The sequence below is a fragment of the Chlorocebus sabaeus genome, chromosome X (genome assembly GCF_047675955.1).
Source record: "Chlorocebus sabaeus isolate Y175 chromosome X, mChlSab1.0.hap1, whole genome shotgun sequence".
Classification (NCBI taxonomy): Eukaryota; Metazoa; Chordata; class Mammalia; order Primates; family Cercopithecidae; genus Chlorocebus; species Chlorocebus sabaeus.
Genome location: NC_132933.1, coordinates 116345796 through 116370426, shown reverse-complemented (window position 1 = coordinate 116370426; position 24631 = coordinate 116345796). Strand labels below are relative to the sequence as shown.

The window sequence follows — 24631 nt, the reverse complement described above, 5'->3', positions numbered from 1 at the left end:
CATAATTGTGTTTTATTGGCGATTTTATGTTTCTTTGATTGCTAATGTTTCTTGTTGCCTTGTGCTGATGCTTGTGCATTTGATGGAGCAGTCACCTCTTTCAGACGTTAGGACTGGTTTTATTAGGAGAGAAGCCAGTCTCCAGAAACTGGAGACGTTAGGACTCACACCCACATAGGTGAAGGTGAAAGACACCAGCTGGGTGGGATGTGGTAGTTCCAACCCTGGTAGTGGTATAACAGCATAGTCTCCATGAAGTCTGTCAGCAGAGGTCACCATTGGGAAAGATTTCAAGGGTCCTTAGTGGCCAAGACAGAGTGTTTATAATGTCAGTGACCTGTTTAGGTCCTTGGTAGCAAAATCTTCTAGAGTCCTCCTGATCTCTTTATCCCATGGAGAAATCTGTGGCTGAGTGTATCCCTCTTGATGTTGAGTCTGGCTCATGAGTATACTTGTGGCAGTGGCGGCACCAGTGTTTAGTGCATGGTCCCTGTGGAGTGGCTTAAGAGAGGGATCTGAAGCATGGGCATGCATGGAGGGACCATGACTTTGAGTCTGGGATGGCAGTGGCATTAGCGCCGAGGCACAAGTGTACACACATTAGCATTGGTAATAATATGCAAGTCACAGATGTTTGTGCAGCAGCTGGGGAGCCACAGCAACTCTGAGATCTTGGGCATGGGTGTTTCCATTGCAGCAGTGGCTCTGATCTTCTAAGTGCAGGTGCTCATGGAGGGAATACGGATCCAGGATCTATGGATCCAGGATCTGGGGCACAGATATGTGCAAAGCAACCACAGTTCTAGGATTCAGGGTACAGACACCACCTGCTGCAGCAATAGTTCCAGTGTCAGTGGCATAGACACATCCAGAGTGACTACAGAGTTGAGTTCTGGAGTGTAGGCATGCATAGATCAACAACAGCTCTAAGGTTCAGGGTGAGCACAGGGTTAGGGTGATGGTGGCCTCTGTTCTGGGACAGCATAACAGTGGCTCCTTCTTGGGGGTTTGGGTGCAATGGCACCTCCCTCTCAAGGAGATTCTTGGTGGCAATGGCCACTGGTTACCTCAGTGACAAAACAGCCAATGTCCTCTCCACGGCAGGTTGCTGGAATTGTCCTGATCAGCACTAAAGAGACCTCCACTGTAAAGCCACAAGAGTCCATGTCTCTCACAGGGGCTGCTGAAATCCTCAGCAGCAAATGCCCCAGGGTCAGGGGTGCAAACACATCCAGAGTGAGCAGGTCACTGAGGACCATAGTAGTATCCACCATGTGTCTGATGCTAATACCCTTCACCCTTTTTCTTTGTCCCTAGCTGTCTTCAGATGTTTCAGGTATGCCAATCTCCCTAGCAATCTTTTCTATGTAGTTACTCTCTATTCGTTGCTCCACTGTGATGCTGTAGGTTCTTAATTGGAATCTGGAGCCTTCTTAGGGCTATTTTTATTTGTGGATAGTGGTCTAATTCTTGTTTTTTGTAAGGGAACAAAGGCTCATATCTCCTATCCAGGCATCTTGCTGATGTCACTTCTGTCTATGAATTTTAACAATTTGATGATAACATATTTGGTCTGGACTTTTTTCAGGTCATCGTATTTGGGATTCATTGTGTTTCTTTTATGTGGATGCTTATTTCCTTTCTTAGATTTTGGAAGTTACGCCACTATTCCTTTAAATAAGTTTTCTTATTCTTTTTCTCTCTCTCTTCTCCTTCTGTGACTTTCATAATACTTGTTTTGCAGCTTGAAGGTGCCCTAGAAGTCCTGTAGGCTTTCTTCCTTCTTTTCCATTCTTTTTAAATGATCCTGTCACTGGATAATTTCAAATGACCTGTCTTTGAGTTCACTGATTCTTTCTTCTGCTGAAACATATGTACTGTTCAATTCCTCTAGTAAATTTTTCAGTTCACTTACTGAATTCCTTAGCTTTAAAATTTCCATTTTGTTCTTTTCACATTTTCTATTTCTTTGTTGAAATTTTAATTTTGTTCATGCACTGTATTTCTGAACTTGTTGGACATCGTTAAGACAGTTATTTTAATGATTTGACAGGCAGTTTCATATCTCTGTTTTTTAATGATCAGTTTCTAAAAATTTATTTTATTGTTTTGATTGGACCATTTTCTGCTGTTTGTTCATGTTCCTCATAGCTCTGTGTTATTAGTGCATTAGAAGAAAAAAAAACAACCTTCTCTCTCAGTCTTCACAGACTGGCTTTCTACTGGGAAAGATTTTCACCAATCAGCCTGGCTAGAGATTCTGGAGGCCTTGCAAACCTTTTATGTGGATGTGTCTTTTCTGGACTTGTTCATGTATATTTCTATTTAGAGAGATGTGTTGGTTTATTTCTTTTTTCAGAAAGTTATAGTCTCTTGTTTCTTCTGGTGTCTGTCTGCTGTACCATTAGTCCTCTGAAGCAGCAGCACACTACTCAGCCTTTTTTTGTTCTTAGTAGTCCTCAGAAATCTAGAGCATGCTAAGCTCCATCAGCATTCTGAGATAGCCAAATCAGAAACCAGTCCCTTGAGCAGCCTCACTCTCCTGTAAAGTCAGAACATTGGATGTCTGGTTCAGCCTTCTTTTTCCTTCCCTACAGAGAAGCCAGAAGCTGAGCATTTCTTCCCAATTATGTGGCACTGTGCCAGCAGGGGGGATAATGGCAAGAGGGTGCCAATAATTTTCCTACTGGCTTCAATATAGTTTGTTTTATGCTCTACTGTGCTACAAAAGCCTCTTAACTGGCTTCTAGATTTCTCACAAAAGCGACTGTTGTTAAATTTGTGTCTTCATTTGTGGAAGGAAGGTCTGGGACTTCCCATTCTGCCATTTTGTTGATGTAATTCCCTTAGGTGCCCTGTCTTATTCATTCTCGTTTATTGTATCATAGCCTAGCACTGGTAATAAAATATTTTAAAATAAGAACAACAGTAATAATGATGACTAAATTATTATTGGCGAGTCCTTGTAATGCACTTTTTGTGTATCAGGCACTAATCTAATGGCTTTGCAGTGACTATTAACAATTTAACAGATGTCAGCACTGAAGTAGGGAAAAGTTAAGTAAATTGTCTGAAGTCATCCATCTAAATAAAGCTATGATTCCGATCCACAGTCCATGTTCTCAAACCTTCTGTTATGATGCTCAATACATATTTGCTGAATAGATCAGTGAGTTCCAGCCTGAATCCTTTCTGCATCCTCTCCTATGTTTCACTGTTGAATCTGCTTTTGGAGGCTGAACTTGGCCTTTTATGAGTATCACTCCTGTCAATTTGAATTTTAAATTTCTCAAAACTTCCATGCAGTGTTCTCCTCTTCTTCTGTATTCTACCAAGAAATTCTTCAACTTATTTTGCAGTCCTTATCTCAAGTATAGTCAACCTTGACATAAAGATAGTCACTTGAATCTTAAATGTCACTCAATTCACTTCAGATCATAGCAACTCATTTTCAGGCCCAATAATGTTTAATGAAATTATAAAGTGCTTTCATTTCACTCAGCAAGTGAAAAGCTAAAGGGAGGATGAGTAAATATCACCGTGGAATAGAAACAGAAACAAAAGGTATTATGACTGCTTTGGTGGTCAGTCATTTTATATATGGATTAATTTACAAATGCCTGCATTTCCATTAAGAACATTGAATAGTTCCAATTTTTATAGATTCAACATTTTTTTATTTGTGTATTATTATTATTATTTTGAGACGGAGTTTCGCTCTTGTTGCCCCAGCTGGAGTGTAATGGTGCTATCTCGGCTCACTGCAACTTCTGCCTCCCGGGTTCAAGCAATTCTCCTGTCTCAGCCTCCCGAGTAACTGGGATTACAGGCACAAGCCACTATGCCCAGCTAATGTTTGTACTTTTAGTAGAGATGAGGTTTCACCCTGTTGGCCAGGCTGGTCTGGAACTCCTGACCTCAGGTGAACCACCCACTTGGCCTCCCAAAGTGCTGGAATTACAGACATGAGCCACCGCGCTGTGTCTTACTCTGTAGTCCAGTCTGGAGTGCAATGGCATGATCTCAGCTCACTGCGACATCCACCTCCCAGGTTCAAGCGATTCTCCTGCCTCAGCCTCCCGAGTAGCTGGGATTACAGGCATGCATCACCATGCCTGGCTAATTTTTGTATTTTTAGTAGAGATGGGGTTTCGCCATGTTGGCCAGGCTGGTCTCCAACTCCTGATCTCAGGTGATCCACCTGCCTCAGCCTCGTAAAGTGCTGGGATTATAGGTGTGAGCCACCGCACCCAACCTCTTTGTACATTATAAAAATAAGATGTGATTTAAAAAATCTTTAGAATTTCATTATGTCACCCTGGGAAGAATGACTTCAGTAATTTTTTTTTAAATGCCTCCTCGCTCTTATTTGGTAAGCATTCAGCATTAATGTTTAACCAGGCCTATTGCAGCAGGATTCAAATTCCTCTCATCAAGTTCTCACAAAGAGAATGAGGTAATGATCACATTTAGTAAGTTAAATTTTGTACTTTTGTTCCAGAAATCCTGAACCATTCACTGCACACTTCCTACCTGGCAGTGATGTGGAGTTTTTTGTAAGACCTCAGGCTGGAGAACTTCTTCCTTGTAACACAAATGGAACTCTCATCACTGTAGGATTTAAACCTAAAATGTACTGTAGGAAATATAAAGCAACATTAGTAATACAGGTGAGTTCTCTAAAGACAATAGTCAAGGATGTTTGATGCAACTAAACACACTAAATAAACTAGCGAGAAAAGGTTTTCCTAAATGGTCACAGATAAAGAATAACAATTTTGCTGTGCAAAAATCAACTTATCTCAGCTGCTGAGTCTTGGTTCACTTTTATTTTATCCAAGAACAGAATTTTAAGGATGGTATATAACAAAAAAGTTGTCAACACTAGAGGAAAGTTAAAAAAAAATACTTTCCTTCCATATTAAGGAACTGTGGAAGAGACAAATACTGACTGTAAAGTGATTTATATAGTTATGTATTACTTTCTGTAACATACCTATTCAAGGACTTCATTAACTTTAGGTTATTTGAGATAGGGATTTTGGAGCCCTTAATTAAGGCAGAGTATTGGCAAGATGTTGAAGTCTAACATTAAAAAAATGGAATAAAAGATAACACTTATTTTGAATTGAAAAAGCATGATGTGAGCCAGTAATCATCTGTTAAAGTCATCATTTTATTAACAGTTAAGGTAAATACAATTTTGAACATGTATTCAGTAACCAAAGTTGATCTATAAAGTTTCACACAAATTTTATAGTAAGAGCTTTCAGGCTAAATACAACTTTCAAACTATTTCCAAAAAGGTATCTATTACCACCGTCTACTTTCAGTAGCATTGGCACACATGCATGGTGTCGTATACACACAACTCCTGGCGCAAAAGCAATTTCTAGATTTCTCAATCAAGCAATAATTAGCCAGTGCCATAGGCAGAAAAAATTTATTGTTTTAATGAACAGAGAGACAAAATATTGAATATTGTTTGAGAAAGTTATTTCTATTTTTTTCATCTTTCTAAGAGTCCTTACAATCTAGGTAGTAAGAAGGTAAAGCCTTTGTTGACATTTTGCACATACCCTGTTGCCTACACTGATACATAATTTTTCTTTCTTTTTTTTTTTTTTTTTGAGACAGAGTCTCACTCTGTCGCCCAGGCTGGAGTGCAGTGGTGCGATCTCGGCTCACTGCAAGCTCCGCCTCCTGGGTTCATGCCATTCTCCTGCCTCAGCCTCCTGAGTAGCTGTGCCTACAGGCACCTGCCACCACACCCGGCTACTTTCTTGTGTTTTTAGTAGAGATGGGGTTTCACCGTATTAGCCAGGATGGTCTCGATCTCCTGACCTTGTGATACACCCGCCTCGGCCTCCCAAAGTCCTAGGATTACAGGCGTGAGCCACCGCGCCCATCCTTGATACATAATTTAAGGTGATCATATTGTACTTGCTTCATTTTGCTTTAAGGGGATTAAATGGCATCTTTAAAAATATTTTCAAATTAAAATTATGTTCATTTTATCTAGCATACAGTAGACAGTTCTACAATTAACAGAAGGCTTTACCAACAAAACCTGTGCCTGATTTCTCTGTGTTGATTTGACAAATTACTGGCAGTGCAATTAAAGATTTTATGTGAGGGAACAAGTTGTTACATGGGAACAACAGAGCATATGCCGTTTTTAGCCTGAAGTGGTACAATTTGATACAGTTTATGTAGGGAAAATTGAGTTTCAAACGTTTAAGAAATCATGATTTTCTTAATTCTACTTTTATTATTGAAAATTCCAAATATGTACAGAAATAGAGAGCATAATTAATCACCATGCACTAATTATGCAGTATGAACATTTATCAACTTGTAGCCAATTCTGCTTCACCTATATGCCCACTCTTTTCCCCACCTTCTGTATGAAGGGTTACCTTGTGCTAAGGATATCCAACACTGTAATTCTTGCCCTACCCCTGACAACCACGAATATTGTAATTTCTAGAACATTATATAAATGGAACCATTAAATCATTAAAGCATTATCTAAATCAAAAATATTATTTGCATTATCATTATCTTTTTTAAATGAATGATTTTAAGCATTAAGTCAATGTTCACAACTATATTATCTTCATTTTGCCTCACTTGAAAATAAAAATGATGATTTTAAAGAACATGTCAATTAAATATTAGCCCAAACAATCCTCAATAATCTTGTTCTCAAGTTTCATAATTTCCCATTCCATTAAATCAAATTTAAAATTATTAAAAGTTGTCTTTTCCCACTAGTAAACAAGATATATAGCACTAGCTTTGAGAGACTAAAGTGTACTTATTTAATCTGTTTTACAAAAAGCGGTGCTACTCAAAGACAGTAGTAAATCTGCTTGTATCCCTTGTAGATATGATAAATCTTAATTTATGAAAATGTGAGGATTATCAGAATTATCTAACATAAAATATATGATGCTTTATCTTTATACTTATATAAATTATTCATATAGTTTATACAGTAATATATAATATATAAGATTATATATGATTGTGATTTCATTTACAATATATAAGTAATATAAGTATATAAGTATATAGGTAATACTTATAAAATATAAGTAAAATAGTATTCATATAAGTAATATTTATATACAGATATACCTGTTATAACTAGAGACATAACCAGACATTGATAATTTGTGTTTGCTTTTAAAGGAACAGATCATTAGCATGAAATTGTGGGAAATAGCATTGTAAATATCTTGGTTTGTATTTCCTCAGATGCAGATCTTGAAATAAGGATAGAAATCCAAGTAGCGTATTTGCTATGTGATCTCAATTAACAGATGTAGGGAAGACAGGATGTGAGATAGGGAAGGGGAAGAAATCAATAAAGGGTACTTTATCAGGCATCTGCCACAGTGAGCAACTGGAAATGAATCCCGTGGAAGATCTCTGGGAAATGGCATGGAACACATACCTCAGAGTTTTCACACCTGAGTGGTTAAGAAAGTTTAGTTACTTATACAGTAACCGCCACTATTCCAATCACTGATTGAAAAATGCTCTCAGGGATTGTTCAAACTCTGGTACCAGTAGAGAAGACTTCTGGGGTTTCTGAACAATCTTGAGCCAAAGAGGGGCAAAATTTATCTATGAAGTTTCACACATATTTTATAGTAAGGACTTTTAGGCTAATCTTACAATTGAAAGTTGAAGCAGGCAGTGAGATGAAAACACCTGAGGATTGTGGGTGGACACAGACCACATCTGCTAATGGATAATTATCAATTGTTTCCATTGATAGAACTGTGCCTTAAATATATAGCTTTCTTAATGGAAACTTGGGAAATAAAAATATATATACAGCTTTGGTTATTCATTCCATGAGATCATGGACTTTGGGCGATCTCTTTTCAGAACACAGAGATACAACCTAAATGTGGAAGTTTCATCTGTGTATTTTTTCAAATTTCTTTAAATAAATAGTTGATAAGTATAATTGTCAATTTGGCATTCTTTTGTAAAAACTCAATGTGGTTATTCTATGAGATGTTAGTAATATGGAAGTATTAACGTATTCTTATATTATTTTAACTTCTGTTTTGTATTTATATTTTCAAAGGGAGATTGGGGATAGAAGATATAAAGTTAGACCTTTAAATTTTTTTTAAATACACATGGATAGTTGCTTTTATTTATGGTTAGACTGAAGAAATTTAGCTATATGTAAAACAACTATAATGTTCAATCTTTATTTCATAAAATAAGCCTATTAATGTTGTATAGCTTTTTGGAATGAAGAGTATGAACAACTTCCATACACACACACAAAGCACACACACACACGCTCAGCATCACTTATTGTAAAATTTAAATCTTAATTGAATTTCAATAAATATAATTGGGACTTTAAAATAATTTTTTTTAAGTAATTATTTCTAAAGTGTCTTGGTGAAGGTAAAGGTACAAATCCCTACTTTTAGCTCTCATTTGTACCACTAAGTGCTGAGTAAGGATATAGATCCCTTCATATAGCTTACTCATGTGTACCCACTAAATGATGGCCATGGGCGCAGGGCCCTTCAGTAACTCAGGCATTAGTATCAAATGCCAGGCATGGTGTAGGTCTCTTCATTTAGCTCACTCATTTTCACCCATCAAGTGGGTCAATGTACTGGAAAATATATGCATATGCACAATCGCTAAAATATAGCTTTGTTTTTCAAATTAAACATCCTTATGTGAAGTAAAATGTTTTTTACCCAGTCATATTATGCTCCTTGGTTTGGTCTGTGTTTGACACACTGATTCTGAATACATAATTATTACAAACACTAGATAAATGGGCCAGATATGATTAAGATGAGGCTATGACAGTTGTGCAAGACATTCTTGCACTTAATATTAATTGATAGGTATCACACTACATATAAAGCTCAGGGCATTGCAATATTCAGTTTATCTGGACCTATTCTGAATGAGTTTTCTGAATATACGTGGTATAAATCTTAGTGTTAGGAGGACACCAGTATAAACACAGGTGGTTTCAGGAAGTTCTAACTCTGCACAAGGAATGAGACTTCAGTATAAACATAAACATATATGCAGAAGAAATGAAGAATTTTTAAATAAATCACAATATAAATTCTACTCACTTGGATTTAGATGGTGATTGTCAGCAATGATCTTACATCATTTTTGGTATATTAAAATGGTTATACATACTATGGGCCAGGTACAGTGGCTCACGCCTGTAATCTGAGCACTTTGGGAGGCCGAGAAGGGTGGGTCATCTGAGGTCAGGATTTTGAGACTAGCCTGGCCAATGTGGTGAAACCCCATCTCTACTAAAAATACAAAAATTAGCCAGGTGCCGTGGCACATGCCTGTAATCCTAGCTACTCGGGAAGCTGAGGCACAAGAATTGCTTGAACCAGGGAAGTGGAGATTGCAGTGAGCCAAGATCGTACCACTGCACTCCAGCCTGGGTGACAGAGTGAGACCCTGTCTAAAAAATAAAAAATAAAAATAAATATATAAAATGGTTACACATACTATGTACGTGCATAATCTTCAAAGCAGCTATATATTTTACCAATCATTTCTATGGTTACACTTAAATTCTTATGAATGTGTTTATCTTGGAAGGTACTATTTCCATTAGTTGGGGTTCATACTGGACAACAGTCTTATGCAAACCAAATAGATTGTTTTCCCTTATTATCAGACAGATGTCTAGTTTACAAGGAGAATCTCTGAGAGATTTTTTAGTAAATAATTCTTAATTCATAAAGTGAAATACTTGCTTTATTTTCCACATTAATTGTCACTCTCAGTGGTTTCAGTTTTGTACCTTTCCCATACTCTACATGGAGAACAGAAGATGTTAATTATAGTGAACTTTTCCCTACATGTTTTGAAGTCCCTGGATATTTCCAAAAAAATTTCTCCCTCTTTGTCTCCAGACAGAAGAAATGTACTGGATATATGAGATCAACGGATTATCTCCAACTACCGTGCCACCGAAAAATGCAAAATCCAAAATTGATGCTACTCACAAGACACATGACAACGTGCCAGTCCATCGACGTAATTTTGTCCGTGAAAATGCTAAACTCATAAGAACGGGGGTGTCTTCCACCATCAAAGGTGCTCCTTTGGTAATGAAGAATCAATAAATTTTTTTTCCAAAATATTTCTTGGTCTCAGGTAGATCTTTGATGACTATTATTTCATCTTTTAGAATATTTCTGAGGAATCATGGTTTAATTATAATAGGCTTTCTATATTTCTTTGTCTTTTAAAATTCAGTCTGTTCTCTGAATATATTGTACTTCATTTGTGAGTTATGAGTGTTTTTTGATGTGAATATTGGAATTGGTTCACTTTTAAAGTGCGGGTGTATATTTGTAGTAAAACGAAATATAATTTAAATGACAACAGTATTTCCAATAACAGTGTGGCTAATAAAGCTAAATTTCTCACGTAGGTATTCCTTATTAATCTTTAAGTTTTAGTTAACAACTAAAAATTGTATATATTTATGGTATACAACATATTTTGAAATATGCATACATTGTAGCCTGGTTAGCCTGAGCTAATTAATACATGCATTACCTTACATACTTATTTTTTGTGGTAAGAACACTTAAAATATACTTTCTTAGCCATTTTCAAGTATATAATACATTGTTATTAACTATCACCACCATGTTGTACAGCAGATATCTTGAACTCATTCCTCCTATCTAACTGAAATTTTGTATGCTTTGACCAACATCTCCCAATCATCCTGATCCCCTCCACCCAGCACCTGGTAATTAGCATTGTACTCTTGTATGAGTTCACTGTTTTTAGATTTCACATATAAGTGAGATCATGCACTATTTGTTTTTCTGTGCCTGGCTTGTTTTACTTAATGTCTTATCTTCCAGATTCATCCATGTTGTCACAAATGGCAGGATTTCCTTCTTTTTAAAGGCTGTACGGTATCTCATTGTGTTTATATTTCAAATACTAGTATTGCCATTAAAGCTTGATTTCCCATGTAGATGTTGCTTGTAAGTCTTTAAAACATTAATGATTAAATTAGCACTGAAGACAGAAGGATTGACCATTTCTTATATCTGCTTTATAAGATATATGCTTATATCTTATATAGTCTATTTGGAATAAAGGTAATTAATTAAAAAGCCCATGTATATATGTGTATGTAATTCATCTGCTTCTATATTGCAGCATTTAAATAATATAGGTATATCTCAAAAGGATCCAGGAGAAAGTTCATTTCGATGTGTGTCTGATCCTTTTCAATAATGTATTAATCAAAGTAAAGGGGAGTATGTTGCTTGGTACTTATCATTAAAGGGAAGCCAGTATGGACCAGCTTTAAGATATTTTGACACAAACTGGCTCTGCCACAAAACATTCATGTATTCTTAAGCAAGTTGCTTACCCTTTTTTACCCTATTTTCTTGTTTCCAAAATGAAGGGACTATACTAGGACAGAGGTTGGCATACTATGGTACATGGGACAAGTGTAGACTGTCACCTATTGTTATATAGCACATTAGCTAGGAGCAATTTTTACATTGTTAAATCGCTGAAAAAAATAAATAGAAGAATGCTGTGTGACACAAGAACATTATATAACATTCAAATTTCACTGCCTATAAATAAAGTTTTACTGGAATACAGCACAAGCACTTCCTTATATGTTGTCTGTAATTGCTTTGCACTACAACAGCAAAGTTGAGTAGACAGAAACCACATGGCTGCAAAGCTTAAACTATTTATTCTCTGTCTCTTTACAGAAAATGTTCGGAAAGGTATCTGTGGGATTAATTTGTATTGTCTGTAGCAGTTGAGAAAAAGGGGAGTGGAAGTCCATGTTCACTGGATTTGCCATCCCGGGAAAGGACAAGAACTAAAACTCCATGAATTTTCAAAAGCCTTTCAGTCTCTGCTCCCTTAAAGATATTTCTTTGAGTATGGAGTAATAGATCATTTGTCTGTCCCTTCTTCTTCTGTACTGCATCACAGCGGGGGGTGGTGGGTAGGTGGTCAGTTTCTGAACATATTTCCCACAGCCTTCCTAAAACCTCTCAAATCCCTTAAGAAAATAAAATCACCTTTGCTATGAACGTACTTAGAGATCTAATTGCTTTTATATTTTGGTGTTTATAGTAATGGATAATATTTAAATAATCTTAAAAGCTTTATGAGGCGTCTTCTGAAAATCATGATTGCTTTCCTAAATGAAATGTTCCAATTATTGAAAGTGCTCAGAATGGAGTGCATTTGGATTGGAATTTTCTCAGTCAGAGAAGGAAGTAAAGATGAGATACTGAGAGATATGTTATTATAAATTTCATGTTGTGAATATTTCAAAAATACTTAAAACGTTGGTGCTAAATTGTCATGTTTAATTTTATCCTGGATATTACCTTCTTAAGAAGAAGTGTCTTTATAGGTTCAAATTACTATTTGTCCAAAGGAAAGTAGAATGAGGGCAACTCAGGTAGATAACATTGAATAGTGAACAAAATTCTAAGACCTACGAGAGAACAAACTTTGCTGAAATATGTTTTGGAGTTACAAGGACTCAAGAAGGTCCTCTGCCCATTTCCCCATGGCAGCTACCGTTTCCACATAGACCAAAGGCTTTCTGCTGCAAGCACCTGTGACTCTCTGCCTCTGGACTTTCTCTGGTCATAGGAGCCTGCTTCACCTGAAAGGGCAGAGTCCAGCTGGAAATGCCTGGAGTTTGTGCCCCTGGGAGCAGACTTTGATCGATAGTTAATCAATGATAAACGAATGAAGATTAATAATATTTCTGCATCCTGGCTCCTTTGGTGGAACCACTCTGAGGTGTTTTCTCTGTTCTTCCTATGTCCCTAGCAAGATTGAGCTTCTGTTGCCTGTAGTGGTAACCTCAATAGCACATCCTAGATTAGCTTTCTTCCTTTCCTGTGTCTCCTGTAGTCCCATTTCAAATAAACTACCTACACTAAAACTTTGTCTCAAGGTCTGATATGAAAGACACCTACCTGATATCCCTGAACCTTGACATTCAAAAACAATATAGAAAACCCTCCTTCCTACAAAACCAATGGACAGAATGGGCCTTGGATCTATGGTTTTAGTTGATTTGTAGTAGCCCTCACACTCTATTACGTTATGTTCCTAGATCCACAAGGAGTCTAAATTGAACCTTAAGACTTAGCAGTAACTGAATCAACAGAAAAACAGGAAACAGTTAAAACTTGATAAATATGAGCCACTATAACCTCTTAAAGTAGGAAACTTACAAACCAAGTTAAAAAAATTGGGAGAGTCCTAAATGTTGGTGGTAAAAGGGACCATAATTATCACTTAAAACTGCTTTAGAATGTTTGAAACATTGTCTACTTGTGCTTTTTCCAAATTTCCCAAAGAAAACCTAAGGTACTCAGCATCATTCTATTTGGTTTCTTGTTTTGTTTTGTTTTGTTTTTTTTGAGATGGAGTCTCGCTCTGTCGCCCAGGCTGGAGTGCAGTGACCGGATCTCAGCTCACTGCAAGCTCCGCCTCCCGGGTTTACGCCATTCTCCTGCCTCAGCCTCCCGTGTAGCTGGGACTACAGGTGCCCGCCACCGCACCCGGCTAATTTTTTGTACTTTTAGTAGAGACGGGGTTTCACCGTGTTAGCCAGGATGGTCTCCATCTCCTGACCTCGTGATCCGCCCGTCTCGGCCTCCCAAAGTGGTGGGGTTACAGGCCTGAACCACCACGCCTGGCCCCATTCTATTTTTTTTTTAGATGCACTCAGTACAGATGCTCAATACGTTTGTTAATATTGATTATTATATTTTCCCAGCGAAAAGCATTATTAAAATTAAGGGCTTATGTAACATTTCCCAAATTCAATGTCATATAACTTCTGTTTATTTAATGCTACAAGTTTGATTGCTGCAGTATCAAATCGAATAAGACAACCAGGAAATTCTAGGCATCATTAAATGACTTAAGGTTTCCACAGGGCCTTTGGGACACCTTGGTGATGTATTTTCAGTGACTTCCTACATAGCATGACAGTAAAAATGATACTTAGAATATCTGAATTGAAAGCATCCACGAACATGATCATGGTCTAAACCTTTAATTTGTCACAGAAATTTGCAAATTTTATTTATCTCTTATATTTAGCAGAAAACGACCAAAGAAAATTGTACACAAACCCGGTAACACACAGAGTTCATTGTAGAGACACACATAAGAGCCTCTCCTTCAATCCAACTTGATTCTTGAGATGCATGATGGAACCATGCCCTCCACAAATAGTTTTAAAGACACAGACTTAATAAGCGGTCCACAAAATTTTCATTTCTCTCTTCTAATTATTTCTCTTTTTTTTTTTTTTTTTTTTTTTTTTTTTTTGCCAAATCCTATTGGTTGACCCTGTATAAAGTTTTGTTTTAATGATCCTCCCTTTCGAGGTTGACTGCACCTGCCTTGTTCAGAAAAAGCATGTCTTGATTTCTGTAGCCTGTGACCCTGCAATACATTCATGGGTTGTTACTGGTTGTTGTTATTATTTTTATTATATCTGTCATATTCACCAGCTTGTCGATGGTTGCTCATTGCTTATAGAGTAGATCATCTTCTCCACCTGGAAATTCAAAGCATTCAACAATTTACTTCCCATCAATTCAGTGTCTTATCTCCACAATGTTTCTCCCTCCTCTGTCTCAAAACCAAAACCAGAACTTAGATCTCACTGAAACTGTTGCCCCATACATTTGCTTGTGCAGTTTTGTTTCTCTAAAGTGCACTACTTTCTCATGCCTGACCAGTAAACTACCTTCCATCTTTCAAAACTCTACTCAAATTATTATTCCAACAGAATGTGTTTTAGATATCTGATGCCTTTCATCTAAGTTAATTTTTTCTTGTTTCTTCCTCTCTGTGCTTTATGCTCTTTTAGTTCTTATCACACTATGGCTCATTATCACTTGAGGATAAATATTTCCCACACTTGATTTCTGAGCTCTTAGACGAGAGGTATTTTAGCTTAATCATTTTTGTATCCATCACATTACCTAGTGCTGTTCCTTTTACACAGCTTTCATAATGTATATTTTGTTGAAGTGAATTTAGCATATTCATTGAAAATTCTAGATCAGTAGCATGACAAGTCCTAGAACCTGTCTCCCTATTACTAGTTCTATGTTCTTTCTACCTACCACACTTTTGGAAAACAGCAAAAGCAGCTTCCAGAGAATTACCACAAATTTAAATATGCTTATCAATAACAGGATTCATAAGCAGCTAAAGTAGGTTTGAGAAATGTCCTACTTATTTTGTTTCTTTGACTTCCCTAGCTGGGCTACAATCTCAGGATGAAATGAGCTCATAGTTCTGCCTTGGTGGTTACAGCAATTCTCTCATTATTGCTGTTTCCATTCAGCCCACAAGCACTTTCACACTCACATGTGCATGGAATTCAAATAGCCAGTCTTGTCTGGATTCTTGGATACTTTTGTTGTTGTCAGACACTTCCCTTTCTGACGTCTGAATAGCCTCTTCTGATCCATGCCTTGATATTCCACCTGGCTTTTGATTTTTTAGTTGACTTGACATTGTCTTCCAGTTTTCATTGTTCTTTAATATCACACTATGGGTTATTCCCAGCACCCTACGTTCCTTCAGGAGGAGAGATGACACATTAAGAAGAGGGAGGCATCCTAACTTTGCATCATACACAAAAATTATATAATTATTAGAGACCTAGTTAAGAATTATTGATGTATCAAACCATTTATGAAGCCAACAAATATTAATCATACCTCTATTTACCTCTCCACCATAAAATTATTTTGGGGTTGCTTAAGAAGCTCTTTGATGGTCAGGGAAATTGCCTAATAAAAGGATGAAGAAGAGTGATACAGTTTGAATATTTGTCCTAACCCAAACCTCATGTTGAATTGTAATCCTCATTGTTGGAGGTGGGGCCTGGCAGGAGGTGTTTGGGTCGTGGGAGCAGATCCCTCGTGACTTGCTGCCGTCGTCATGATAGTGAGTGATTTCTCATGACATCTAGTTGTTTCCAAGTGTGTGGCACCTTGCCCCTTTTGCATACTCCTGCTTTTGTCATGTGACGTGGCTGCTCCCTCTTTGCCTTCTATTATGAATGTCAGCTTCCTGAGGCCTCCCCAGAAGCTGAGCACATGCCAACACCATGCTTCCTGTACAGCCTGCAGAACAATGAGCCAATTAAACCATTTTCTTTATAAATTACTCAATCTCAGGTATTCCTTTATATCAATACAAGAATGGCTTAATACAGGATATTGGTATAGAGGAGTGGTACTTTGTTATAAAGATAGCTGAAAATGTGGAAGCAGCTTTGAAACTGAGTAATGGGCAGAGGTTGGAAAAGTTTGGAGGGCTCAGAAGAAGACAGGAAGATAAGGAAAAGTTTGGAACTTCCTAGAGACTGATTAAGCAATAGTAATCAAAATGCTGATAGTGATAGGGAAAGTGAAGGCCAGGCTGAGAAAGTCTCAGGTGGAAATGAGGAACTTATTGGGAACTAGAGCAAAGGTCACACATGTTATGCCTTAGCAAAGAACTTGGCTACATTCTGTTCATGCCCTAGCAATCTGTGAAAATTTGAACTTCAGAGTGATGATTTAGGATATCTTGTGGAAGAAATTTCTAAGCAGCAAAGCATTCAAGATATGGCCTGGCTGTTGCTAACATCCCATCTCAATGTGAGAGCAAATAAATGACTTAAAGTTGGAATTTATATTTAAATGGGAAGCAAGGCATAAAAGTTCTAAAAGTTTGCTAGCTAGCCCTGTGGGAAAGAGAGGAAAAGCTTTTTCAGGAGAAGAATTCAAGCAGGCCATGGAGTAACTATTTGCTAGAGAAATTTACATAACTAAAAGGGAGCCAAGTGCTAATATCCAAGGCAGTGGCAAAATGGCCTTGAAGGCATTTCAGAAACCTCTGTGGCAACCCCTCCCATCAAAGGCCCAGAGTACTAGGAGGGAAGAAATGTTTTGTGGACCTGGTGTGGGGTCCCGCTTCCCTGCACGGCCTTGAAACACCACTTCCCATATCCCAGCTGCTCCAGCCCTAAGCAGAACTCAAGGGACCTGGGTACAGCTCTAGCCATCACTTTGGAGAATACAAGCAGTAAGTCTTGGTAGCTTCCACACGGTCTTAAGCCTGCATGTGCACAGAGTGCAAGAGTTAATGAGGCTGGGCCTCCACCTAAATTTCAGAGGATATATGAAAAAATCCGGGTGCCCAGGAAGAAGCCTACTGTAGCGGTGGTGCCCTCATAAAGAACCTCTACTAAGGCAGTGTGGAGGGAAAATGTGGGGTTGGAACCCCCCAACAGAGTCCCCACTGGAGCTCTGACTGGTGGTGCTGTGAGAAGGGGGCTACCATTCTCCAGACCCCAGAATAGCATATCCACTAGCAACTTGCACACTGCTCCTGGAAAAGCTGCAGGCATGCAACTCCAACTCATGAGAACAGCTCTGGGGGCTGAACTCTGCAAAGCCACAGGGGAAGAACAAGCCCAGGGCCTTGGAATTCCACCTCTTCACCAGTGTGCCCTGGATGCGGGACATGGAGTCAAGAATTATTTTGCATGTTTAAGATTTAATAACTGCCCTGCAGGGTTTCAGACTTCTATTGGCCCTGTAGCCATTTTCTTTTGACTGATTTCTCCCTTTTGGAATGGGAATATTTAACTAATGCCTATATTCCCATTGCATCTTGGAAGTAACTGACTTTTTTTTTTTATTTTACAGGCTCATAGGTGGAAGGGACCTGCCTTGTCTCAGATGAGACTTTGGACTTTGGACCTTTGAGTTAGTGCTGCAACAAGTAAAGACTTTGGGGCACTGTTGGGAGGATGCAATTGTATTGTAATCCTCAATATTGGAGGTGGAGCCTGCTGAGAGGTGTTCGGGTCATGGGGGCAGATCCCTTATGGCTTGATGCCTAGTGAGTGAGCTCTCATGAGATCTGGTTGTTTGAAAGTGTGTGACACCTCCCCCATCTCTCTCTCTCTCTCTCTCTCTCTCTCTCTCTCATTCACTCCTGCTTTTGCCATGTGATGTGCCGGCACCCCTGTGCCTTCACCATGATTATAAGCTTCCTGAGGACTCCTCAGAAGCTCAGCAGATGCCAGCATCATGCCTCCTGTAAAGCTTGCAGAACCATAAGCCAATTAACTTCTTTCCTTTATAAATTACCCAGTCCCAGGTATTTCTTTATCGCAATGCAAGAACAGCTTAATAAAAAGGAGTATTTCATTTTCTATATGAAAATGTGAGAGAAAGACCCAGAAGCCTTAACATCTTTGACTACAACAAAAACAAGGTAGAAATTCGGACAAAACAATGGTAAAAAAGTGAACTTCTAACTTTACTCTTTTGAATTATAAGAGATATCCTCAGGGTACACCTTCCTGGTATTTGACACCATCTCATTTAAAAGTCCTTTCTTTACTGTACATTATGGAAACAATATATATTACATACACACACACACACACAATACATACATAATCTTAATTTGGGAAAATCTCACTCTTTTTTTACTGTATCTGGTCTTTTTTCTTCTAATTTGGTGATACCCTGTGAACCTGTGTCTTGAGTAATCTTCCTAGCTCGCTCTTGAGCCCTGGTGGTAGTTTCATTTTTATCTAACACTAATGAACCCTTCTATACATATGCCAATAAGTGATTATTATATAGACAATAGATGATGAATTTTCAGTCATGTTGCATTGAAGAGAGCACAGGGAATTTAGGTAAGTTAATTGGTATTGATGTATATGTTCTAAAAGTGACTTTATCACATGTATCACTAAGAGTCCTGAGAGGATGAATAAACAATCCCTACACTGTTGCTACATGTTCAAAACACATTTTTTTTTTTACTTCTTTGCTCTTTTATAAAGGTAACATGAACAAGTTATTCTTGAATTCCAAAGCAGCCCATTGGAATGAATGGTATGGGACAATTTGACCAAGTTCAAGTAGATAATTCTGGCAGTAAATGAAAGAATAATTAAATCAATACCACAATTCCATAAAGATGGAATCTTCCATTGGACTTAGAAGATGATCCTGGATTACTTTCTTCACAAGAAGAGATTAGAAGTACATGCTATTCAAGGTGATATTTATTCTTTCTATTTAAGCTATCAAGAAGACATAAAGGGCAAGGTCACAGTGTCAGACTCTCCCCTCTCCTGCCCCATCAATTTGTGGACTATTTTAACATTCAAAAGATTTGAAATTAGATCAGAAGATGAAACTTTTCCTTTGGCTGTCTTTTTTATTTTCAATTTCTTGTAAAAGCTTTTTTTCAGAATGTCCATCTTTACACAGTTATGATTATAACTCCTATGGTAACTTTTAGGGCAAAATCAATAAGACCTCTTAAAATTCTGCAAGAAAGACCAGTTTTGTTTTATTCCATTTTATTCTAATAATACAAAGGCATTGGGAAAGGATTCAGTGAGAATAAACTTACATTGTGTACTTTCAGATATTTCTTAGTCCAACACTATGGCTCTTAAATGGCATCAAACTGATTCAGAGACTAAAGCAGTTACGTGGGAAACATAGAGTAATTATAAGGAGATCTAACAATGTCCTAATATCCTCAAAATTCTTCCCTAATTTTTAGAGAACAAAGAACATGCTATGTTATGTTGATGTTCATAGTTTCATATTAAAAATGCAGTCTGGAGAAAAAAAAAAAAAAAACTAAGATGTTTTACTTGGGTTTCTTATTTGAGGATCATAAATTGCCCCTTAGTATGTGAATTCTCTGAAGAATGGAAGATAGGCCAGGCGCAGTGGCCCACACCTGTAATCCCAGCACATTGGGAGACAGAGATGGGTGGATCACCTGAGGTGAGGAGATCAAGACTAGCCTGGCCAACATGGCAAAACCCCATCTCGATTGAAAATACAAAACAAAATTAGCTGGGCATGATGGCAGGAGCCTATAATCACAGCTACTCAGGAGGCTGAGGCAGGATAATCCCTTGAACCCGGGAGGCAGAAGTTGTAGTGAACCGAGATCATGCCACTGCACTCTAGCTTGGGCAACAGAGCGAGACTCAGTCTCAAAAAAAAAAAAAAAAAAATGAATGGAAGATGAAATTTTTTGGGGAATCGGAAAGTTCCACATGAATCTGACATTGCACTTACACAAAATATGTATGCAAATTTGAAAGATGATTGTATAATCTCCGAAGCTCGGTCAAATAGTTACCAATTTACTTATGAGTTTTTGCCTTTTCTTAGGAAACGGATGTTGAGTACCACTCAGAGCTAGTTTCTGTACTCCATCCTAAGATAAAAAGATAAATGAATCCTGATCAAAACTTTCTTGTAAGTGCTTCTTGAATGGTAAAGAAAGCAGGTGTAAGCTGGTAGTTTCCATGCATGTGGAAAGTGATTGGGAGCTTGGTGTGGAAGCCCAGAGGTAGAAATCTGGCAGAGAAGATAGAAAAGGCTTCAAGTTGGAGTTTTCCAACTATAGAAGAGAAGTAACAAGAGGAAACAACTTGAACTAGGAGGAGGAACATGTGAAAACATGGCCAGTCTCAAGAGTAGGAAGAAGTGACTGAAGTTCAGAAAAACAGTGTAGGGGGTGACGAAAAAGGTGGGAACAAATGTAAGTAAGAACAATTGACCTTAAGGTGACTCACATTCTTAGTTCAGGGACTACATGAAATAAAAATGTAAGAAGATGAGCTCAAATTTGAATATACTATTTTTAGGCAAATATATGACATTTGTATTGAAATGACCAGTTAGCAGACAGATATATTTATATGGAACATAGAATAGGAATTTGATTTTGATGTAAATGTTATGACTCATTGGTTAATTATTTGTCAAAAACAAATCTGTACAAGGCAATGCTTAGACAAAGTTTATTTTAAAAATAGTAGTTCTCAAACTTTAATGTGCATTATAATTATCTCAGTTGATTACAAAATGTAGATTTATAATATTCACATTCTCTCATTCTGATTCAGTATTTTGGAAGCTAGATCCAAGAATGTATGTTTTAACACATGCTCCAGATGATTCCAAGGTTCACACATTAAGAAAAAATCTTGAGTAAGAGAAGCAAGGCATGAAAACAACCTGGAAAAATGAAAACCTTTGAATAGCAACAAGCATAGAAATGAAAAAGAGGTGGTATACGCTGAGAAGAAACTAGTTAGAAAGAGATATGTGTGGATCTTCATCCTCAGGTGGGAGTACTCCAGTCTCAGGTGGGAGTACTCCAGTCAAGGGTGCTGTCCCCACTGAGCCAACGACAGCAAAGCATACGTCCCAGAGAAAAGACTGGACAATGTGGAATAATTCCCCTCTGGGAATAAAAGCTTAAGGGGAAGCCATGGATTGAATGTGCTTGGCAACTTCTGCCTAGATTTCAGAGGATGTATCAGATAGCTTGGGTGCCCCGGCAGAAGCCTGACACAAGAACAAACTTCACAGAAAGCCTCTCCTAAGGCAGTACCTAGTGAACCTTTGGAAGCAGGTCTTCTCCCCTTCAGACCCGAGAATTATAGAACCACCAGCAGCATGCAACCCCAGCCTGGAAAAGCGATAGGCATTCAACTCCTATTAATGTTGGCAGCCACATGGATTGCACCCAGCAAAAGGAGGGGCTGCCCCTGGCCTTGGGAGCCCACCCCTTATACCAGTGTGCCCAAGATGTAGGATATGATGTTAATGGTGATTATTTTAGAACTTTAAGATTTAATGCCTATCTTGCTGGGTTTCAACTTATGTGGGGCCTGTTTCCAGTTTCCTTTGGCCTATTTCTCCCTTTTAGAATCATATCTTGGAAGTAAGCAATATGATTTTGATTTTACAGGCTCATAGCTGTAAGGAACTTTCCTTGAGTCTTAGGACTTCGGACTTTGGAATTTTGAATTGATGCTGGAGCATGTTAAGACTTTTGGGGACCATTGGAGACTACTGAGATGAAATGATTGTATTTTGTCTGTGAGAAACAGATGAGATTTAGGGTATCGGGGGCAGAATGCTATGCTTTGGATATTTGACTCTCCAAGTGTTGAAATCTGATCTCAGTATTGGGGATGGGTGCCTAATGGGAGGTGTTCAGGTCATGGGGCAGAACCCTCATGACTGGCTTCATGCAGTCCTTGTGGTAATGAGTGAATTCGCTCTCTATTAGTTCTCACGAGAACTTCTTGTTAAAAAGAAGCTGGCACATGCCTTCCCTCTCTCTCTCTCTCACTTCCTCTCTTGCCATGTAATCTGCACATTCTGGCTGTCTTTTACCTTTCACCATGAATGGAAGTGCTTAAAACCCTCACCAGAAGCAGATGCTGGTGCCGTGATTTTTGTACAGTCAGCAGAACCATGAGCCCAAAACACTTCTTTATATATTACCCAGCCTCAGGTATTTCTTTATCACAGCACAAATGTACTAAGACAAGACTGGAAGAATTTGGAAGACTAGGATAGAAAAAGCCTAGATTGATATGAATAGAGCATGAAGGGTGATTCTGGCATGGGCTCAGAAGAGAAGAACCTTAGAGAAAGTCTGAAATGTCTTAGAGATTGCATAATGTGTCATGATCAGAATGTTGGTAGACGTATGGATAGTAAAAGTCATTCTGATGAAGTCTCAGACGGAAAGGCGAAGGAAGTATTGGAGATTTCAGTTATGGCCATTCTTTCTATAATGTTGCAAATAACTTGGCTGAATTTGTCCCTGGCCAAAGGCTTTATAGAAGGCAGAATTTAAGAGCAATGAAGTATGATATCTGGTGGCAGAAGAAATTCTAAGCAAAATACCGAAAGACCGCATGACTACTTTTAACCTAACAGAGTAAGATGCAAGTAGAGAGAAATTATTTAAAGATGAAGTTTACAACTAAAAGGGAAGAAGAATGGGAAAATTTGAAGAATTCACAGCCTTACCATGTAAAGAGTGAAACAGGTGTCTTTAGGAAAGCAAACCAAGGATGTGGCCAAGAGACCATTTTCTAAAGAGATGAATATGGATTAAAAGAATCCAGGTGTTATTCACAAAGAGAATGGGAGGATGACCCTCAAGGTATTTCAGAGATCCTTGAGGCAAGCTAGGACCTTGAGGGCAAGGTTTCCAGGGAGGCACAAACAAGACCTCAGCATTCACTGCCCTGAGCCACCTCAAGTCTCTGTTCCCTGCATTCCAGTGCAATGTTCATTGACTTCTCTACCTTTGGTTCAAGTTATCCCACGTGTGGCTTATGCTGCTGCTCCAGAGGGCACAAAGGGTAAGCCTTGGTGATATGTACATGGTGCTGACTCCAAAGACATGTGGAGTGTATGAGCTGTAAGGCTGTATGACTTGCACCAAGATTTTAAGTGATGATGTAGCAGACACTCTTGACATCAAGGCAGAGACTTGTTGCTGGGGTGGAGCCACCACAGAGACCCCCTAATAGGGTAATACTGAGCACCAATATGGAGTCAGGGTAGCCACAGAGAGCTTACACTATAGCAATACCTAGTGGAGCTGAGAGAAAAAGGCCACCCAGAGATCCCAGAACTGCAGGGTCACTAGCATCCAACTCAAGCCTGGGAAAGGTGCGGGTAGGAAACTCCAACTTGTTAGAGCTACTCTGTGAACTGAGCCCAGCAAAGTCATAGGGGCAGGTCTGGCTGAGACACTGGAGACCCAATCCCAGCTGCATTATGCCAAAGATGTGGAACATGGAGTCAAAGGAGATTATTCTCCAGCTTTAAGACTTCATGTTGTCTTTTCTGCGGTGTTTTGGACTTTTGAAACCAGTTACTTCTTTCTTCTTGCCTATTTCTTACTTTTGGAATGGGAATGTCTATCTCATGCCTATCCCACCATAGCATCTTTTTTTTTTTTTATCATACTTTAAGTTCTAGGGTACATGTGCATAACGTGCAGGTTTGTTACATATGTATACTTGTGCCATGTTGCTGTGCTGCACCCATCAACTCGTCAGCACCCATCAACTCGTCATTTACATCAGGTATAACTCCCAATGCAATCCCTCCCACCTCCCCCCTCCCCATGATAGGCCCCGGTGTGTGATGTTCCCCTTCCCGAGTCCAAGTGATCTCATTGTTCAGTTCCCACCTATGAGTGAGAACATGCGGTGTTTGGTTTTCTGTTCTTCTGATAGTTTGCTAAGAATAATGGTTTCCAGCTGCATCCATGTCCCTACAAAGGACACAAACTCATCCTTTTTTATGGCTGCATAGTATTCCATGGTGTATATGTGCCACATTTTCTTAATCCAGTCTGTCACTGATGGACATTTGGGTTGGTTCCAAGTCTTTGCTATTGTGAATAGTGCCGCAATAAACATACGTGTGCATGTGTCTTTGTAGCAGCATGATTTATAATCCTTTGGGTATATACCCAGTAATGGGATGGCTGGGTCATATGGTACATCTAGTTCTAGATCCTTGAGGAATCGCCATACTGTTTTCCATAATGGTTGAACTAGTTTACAATCCCACCACCATTGCATTTTTAAAGCATGTCACTTGTTAGTTTTGCAGGTTTACTGCTGGAGGGGAATTAGTCTTAGGATGAGTCACGTTTTGAGTCT

At 38.5% G+C, this 24631-nt stretch overlaps 1 protein-coding gene across 1 annotated transcript in view; it reads left to right on the top strand.

Annotated features, from left to right (window-relative positions):
- CFAP47 (cilia and flagella associated protein 47) overlaps positions 1-11643 on the top strand; it is a 434895-nt gene extending 423252 nt beyond the window's left edge. The window contains exons 63-64 of the mRNA XM_073013816.1: positions 4502-4670; positions 9951-11643. Coding sequence (XP_072869917.1) covers positions 4502-4670; positions 9951-10163 — 382 coding nt within the window. The 3' untranslated portion in view covers positions 10164-11643. The remainder of the gene's footprint in view (positions 1-4501; positions 4671-9950) is intronic.
- The last annotated feature ends 12988 nt before the right edge of the window (positions 11644-24631 follow it).